The 5872-nt window shown below is 40.0% G+C and overlaps 1 protein-coding gene across 2 annotated transcripts in view; it reads left to right on the top strand.

The window, feature by feature from the left end:
* Positions 1-326: 326 nt before the first annotated feature.
* STIL (STIL, centriolar assembly protein) overlaps positions 327-5872 on the top strand; it is a 44325-nt gene continuing 38779 nt past the window's right edge. For both annotated transcript variants that reach the window (XM_014454553.2, XM_014454552.2), the window contains exons 1-3: positions 327-632; positions 2440-2526; positions 4858-4965. In XM_014454553.2, coding sequence (XP_014310039.1) covers positions 2516-2526; positions 4858-4965 — 119 coding nt within the window. In that variant the 5' untranslated portion in view covers positions 327-632; positions 2440-2515. The remainder of the gene's footprint in view (positions 633-2439; positions 2527-4857; positions 4966-5872) is intronic.

Here is a 5872-nt window from a genome sequence, read left to right as displayed (position 1 = left end):
CAAGCACTTCCTCCGCCAGGCTCATCTCGGCCAGGCTGGGCTTTTCATTGCGCGTGTGCAAGGCCCGCCCCACCCCGGAACTTAATCGTTTAAGAAAATCAAGTGTTTAAATCCTCCGGAACCTGATCCTGGAACCCCGGTGTCGACCTCATTTCTCCAAGGAGGCTTGGGATTGGTCGAACGCTGTCCGGTTCGGGGCGCTGATTGGCTGGTATCCAAGTCCGTCGCGGAGAACGTGCGTAATGCTTCTAGCACCGCCCCTGCGCCCTGATGGGTCGGGCTTCTGACCAGTCAGCGGGCGCGGCGCGGGTTTCGGTTCGAGGAGCTAGTGTTTGCCGCCTCAGTTCCCGCGACCCCAACGTCTCAGGGCGGAGTCGGTGGAGGCGTTTCCTGGAGCCCACCTCTGTTTCGGCCCAACAAACAGATCCGGCCCCAGCGAGGTGGCGGTGACTCGGGCTTCATGCTTCGCCTTCCACTTGAGAGGCCGAAGCGGGGACCGGAGAAGGACTGTGGGCGACGTTCAGGACCCCGCGTTGGGTTCAGCCCTCCAGGAGCCAGGGCTGACTCCATGACGGGGAACTAGGGAGAGAAATAAGCGGATCGCGGATTCCTGGAGCATCATTTTTGCTTAGGTATGTGAAAGAGGTTTCCAGTGCTGTTTATAATTGTTTTCGCTAAGAAATTTTTTTGATGACTGAAACCCTGTATGCTCGTTCTTAATTCCTCATTATCTAGCTCAAACAGCTACATAGTAAGGGATCGGTTAATGTTTGAAGTTCGTGCTCCGCTGTAAATAATGTGTAAACAAGCAAGTGTGAAAATGCTACGTGTATGAACACGGGCGAAAATAAAATCACCATGATGTGTAGGTAGGAGATGGTTTCACAGAGGAAGGAGAATTGGAGTTGGGCGGTGAAGGATGTTGGGGGGTTACCCGGGCATTCCGAGCGAAGGGGACAGACAGGCTGTGCAGGTACTCAGACTCGGGGAACTGCAAGCAGTTCCGTTTGAATGGGATGTAGGATGAGTGGATAAGGGACACCGTTGGAATAATAGGGTGGACCAGATTGTGATGTTTTTTTATTCTGAGTGTATATAAAGAAGAGCCATCAACTTTTAAAGCAGGAAACTAACTAGGTCAGATTTATGTAGAAATAACCTTATAGCAGCACTGTGGGGAGTTTACAGTAAATCTGGTGAGTTGATGAAATCAGCAATTAGGCGGAGATGGAAAGACAGACATTTTATGGGGAAGATGAAGGAGAGGTAAGGATGACTTGATGATTTCTATGTGATACAGGATGCCATTGTCCAAGGAGAATATATTTTGCTAGGTATAGGTGTTATGTGGTTTTAGGTTCCCTAGCTTTAATTACTTGGGTGGTACTGTCAGAATAAACTGTCTCATGTGTATTTTTTTATATATATACTAGAGGCCCAATGCATGAAATTTGTACAAGGGGTTGGGCCCTCGCAGCCCAGGCTTCCTCTGGAAGGTTGTCTGGCTGTCCGGTCTAATTAGCATATTATGCTTTTATTATTATAGATTGATTTTAGAGAGGAAGGGAGAGGAAGAGAGAGAGATAGAAACATCAATGATGAGAGAGAATCATTGATTGGCTGCCTCCTGCAGGTTCCCCACTGGGGATAGAGCCGGCCACCTGGGCATGTACCCTGACCAGGAATTGAACCCTTACCTCCTGGGTCATAGGTCAACACTCAACCACTGAGCCATGCTGACTGGGCTGTATTGTTTTAAATGAGAAATGGATCAACATTATCTTTTTACCCTAAGTCATAAAGAAAGAAGAGACATATATGGAGTTTTAAACCTCTTCTGCTTAATGGCATTTTATATGCTTCCTATAGTTACAGTTATCAAGAATCTAAATACTGTTATCCATGACAACAAAGCATCATAGAAGGGCTTTAGAGTTTAAAACTTGCATCCACAGAAGCTCTTCACGAAGTCCAGATACCTCCAAGAGGATCTTAGTCAACCTTACAACGGCACTTTCAATAGAATTTTGTTCTTGTAAATGTTTTCAGCCTCTGAGTTTATCTGAAAAATATCTTCTAGCCCTGGCCGGTTTGGCTAAGTGGTTAGAGCATTGATCTCGGGTTCAATTCTGGTTTAGGGCATATACCTTGGTTTTAGGCTCAATCTCCAGCACAGGTCGGGGTGTGTGGGAGAGGCAGCCAATGTTAGCCTCTCACATTGATATTTCTCTCTCTCTTCCCCTCCCTTCCATTCTCTCTAAAAACCAATGAAAAAAGTATCCTCGGGTGAGGATTAACCAAAAAATAATAATAATAAAAAGTATCTTCCAAATAATGAATAGATATAATAAGTAACCTAAGTTTGTCTGTAATTTGTTAGTAAGTGGTTAAATCATGTTTTCTTATTTTATCACTCATTAGTAATACTCTTTTCTTTAGGATACTGAGCATTTGAAATTTAATAAGTCATTCACCAACTATCGTGGAGCCTCTATATCCTCGTGCAGGGTCCCAGATGAACACCAGGTATAGAAATATTTTTATACAACTTTTTTACAGCTGCTCACATAACTTGGAAAGATAGGGTGAAATAGAAGGGGGGAAAAACTAGAATCAGGAAAATCTGGGTCTGTATTTCAGCTCTGCCATTTATTAGGTGGATGACTTGGATCAAATTAATTAACTTCTCTAAGCCTCAGTTTCCTCATCTGTAAATTGGGGATAAGTAATTTCTTTCTAACAAGATTTTTTGTGAAGGGTTAAATAAGATTACTAAAGGGTCTGGCACATAGTAGGCACTTGGTAAATTTTAGTCTTATTCCCTCCTTCCCTTATTTTAGTTTCACAGAGGATCTTTTTACTGATAGAAAATAGTACCTAAACTCTTAAGGCTAAAAATTTATTTATATCCTAGACAAGTGGGAAAGTGGTTGGGTTCCTTGCTTCTTCTAAACCCTAATTCCTTGGGAAAATTTTCACATTGGAGATACCTAGTTTCCTTAAATGTCCCTAAGCCTTTTTCCACTCATGTGGAGTAGGAAGGAGGAGCTTGCCACCTGTCTCCAGTTTTCTCAATCTGTCAGTACTAAGGGGACCATGCAAATTGACTGTGTTATTTGCTTCTTTGGATCATTTATTGTTCTTTTTTTCCCTTAGAAAGAACAATTAGTGCTGACAAGTGAATTTTTTTTCTTCTAAACTAGAATTGCATCCATGAGTGACCTTTAGTCTCTGTATTGCCTTTCTTTATGCCAGATGTTCTTGATGAAGACAATGGAAACGTGACCCAAAGAGGCTATCATATGTCTTTCGCTTATTTTTGGCCCTTCTGTTCTACTGCCATCTCTTATTCTTTGAAAATTTGTCCACAGTTCTCTTTGCTAACTTATTTTTGGGTCAAATTTATTCCTTATATTCTTGGTAAAATAGTATATCTATGTGTTTTAAACTGATTATTCCTGGCATATTCAATTCTAGTATTTTTGTGTGTGTTTTTAAAAATAATATTCAACTCTAGTTTTCTTTTGGTTGGTTGGTTGGTTTAGTAAAACCTCTGGTTTTCAGTAACTTATGGATTTTAGGACAGTAATTTTGAATTATTTTGAAGTTACAAACTGCTTTAAATAGCTGGTAGCCATGAATTTCATTTCATGAGAAAAAGTTCTTATATACATACATGCAAAATTTTGCACCCAATTTAAGGGTGTTTTTGTCTCCCCTGCCTCCAAAGTCTAAGTGTATACCTTAGATTAAGCAAAAGACTAACAACATTTATTAAAATCTTGCTATGCCAGGTGCTTAGTGTGCATTCTTAATTACTTTTCACAAGAAACGTATGAATTGTAAGTACTATTATTATCTTCCTCTTTTTTTTTTCTTAAATGAGGAAACTATAGCCTAGAGAGGTTAACCAAGCTAAAGTTATACAATTGGTAAGTGGTATAGCCAGGATTTAAACCTGATGTGACTTCCTCTATACTACGATGAAGTAAACCTGAAGTAGTGTAGATTGGGCTTCAAAGGTACTATGGACTACTGAGAGCAAAAAGAAATACCTAACATTAATATTTATAATAAGCCAGGAATTTTTCTAGAATACTGATATTATGCTGTTTAACAGGTGAGGAAACTGACGCACACAGACATTAAATAACTTGATGAAGTTCACACAGCTAGCAAATTTTGAAGCTAGGTTTCAGACCTAAACAGTTGACCTCCAGACTTTTTTAAAAATCCTCTCTGGAGGATATATTGATTTTAGAGGAAGCGGGAAACATGATGTGCCCTGACAGGGAATCAAACCCACAACCTTTTGGCGTACAGGACGATGCTCCAACCAACTGAACCACCCAGCCAGGGCCGTCTTCAGACTTTTTTCTTTTCTTTTTAATATATTTTTATTGGTTTCAGAGAGGAAGGGAGAGAGAGAAACATCAGTGATAAGAGAGAATCATTGATCGGCTGCCTCTTGCACACCCCCTACCTGGGATGGAGCCTGCAACCCTGGGCATGTGCCCTGACCAGGAATCAAATTGTGACCTCCTAGTCATGGCTTATACTGTTTTTCTGTTATTAAAAGAGGATTTTATAGGATTAGTACTCCTGGTTCTTTTAAAAAAACTTGTATGTATATAAATTTATGTATGCATAAGAAAAAAGCTATACCTAAATTTATAGTGCTGCTTCTCTTGATAGTAGTTACACGTGATTTTTTTCTTTTACTTCTTAAAAATATTTTCAACTCTTCTAAAATAACAAAAGTTATCTGCAGAGCTTCATATATAAAGTTAAACTGTTTCTTATAAAGTTTCTAAGTTTGCTTTTCATTGTTCTTTGATTTGAAAATTTTCTTTTAAGGTTTTCTTCAAGCAGAATGGTACCATTTTACTTTCCTCCATCAAAATGTGCACTTTGGAACCCAATGCCAATTGGAGATTTCATCCATTTACATCTTAATTACTACAGGTATAAGATGTTTCTCTTTTCAATTCATAAAAACAGGAGTTAAAACAATGTTTAAGGCAACATTTATTACTGTGACTAATTTTTTTTTACTTTCCTATTCAGAATTTCTTCCTTTCCGCTGCTTCTTAAATATATTCTTCATGCTTTTGAGAAATAATTTCTGTTTAAATAGTCTGCAGACCTAAAGTTCTAAGTATTATAAGAATTCAAAAGAGACTAAATAATAAAAACTGAAAGGATTTTTCTTAATGCTTCAATTCAGCATGATGTCTTTGTATAGCATTAAAAAGATTGAATTGATTTTGAGTGATTAGACCATATTAGAAGGGATATATAATACCATAAATATGGCCAGGTTCTTGAAAGAAAGACAGAAACTTAGGCTTAAAGTGTTAGAAAATAGAGATCCATTGATAATTTTTTATATAAGGGGGTTACTTGTTAAAAGCAGAATTTTAAGGATGGATCATAGTAGGGAAAACTTAGAGTCAGCCTAGCTGTGAGATGGTTTTGCTGTTATATTAAGAAACATAGATTTATGCCATATTGGTTTAAGGAGCTATAACGAATCAGACTGTTTAGAGGGTCAAATCCTAATTTTACTATTTCTTATTTATGAGACCTCAGTAAAGTAGCTAAGGATCAGTTTCCTTATCTATACTAATAAAAGGGTATATGCTAATTAGACCAGGAGACCTTCCAGACAAAGCCATGGTGGTGGGCCAAGGCAGAGGCGGTTAAGGGCGATCAGGCCAGGTGGGAGGCCATTTGGGGTGGCCCAACCCGGCGGGGGGGAGGGGGCAATTGGGGGCGAGCGGGCCGCCAGTGGGGATACACAGGGGGCAACCACCCGGGCGTTAGGGTCCCAGAAGCCTCCGGGGGGGGGGGGGCGGGAAATTGGGGGTGA

Source organism: Myotis lucifugus, unplaced genomic scaffold (assembly GCF_000147115.1).
Source record: "Myotis lucifugus unplaced genomic scaffold, Myoluc2.0 scaffold_37, whole genome shotgun sequence".
Taxonomy (NCBI): Eukaryota; Metazoa; Chordata; class Mammalia; order Chiroptera; family Vespertilionidae; genus Myotis; species Myotis lucifugus.
This window is presented reverse-complemented; position numbering and strand designations above follow the sequence as displayed.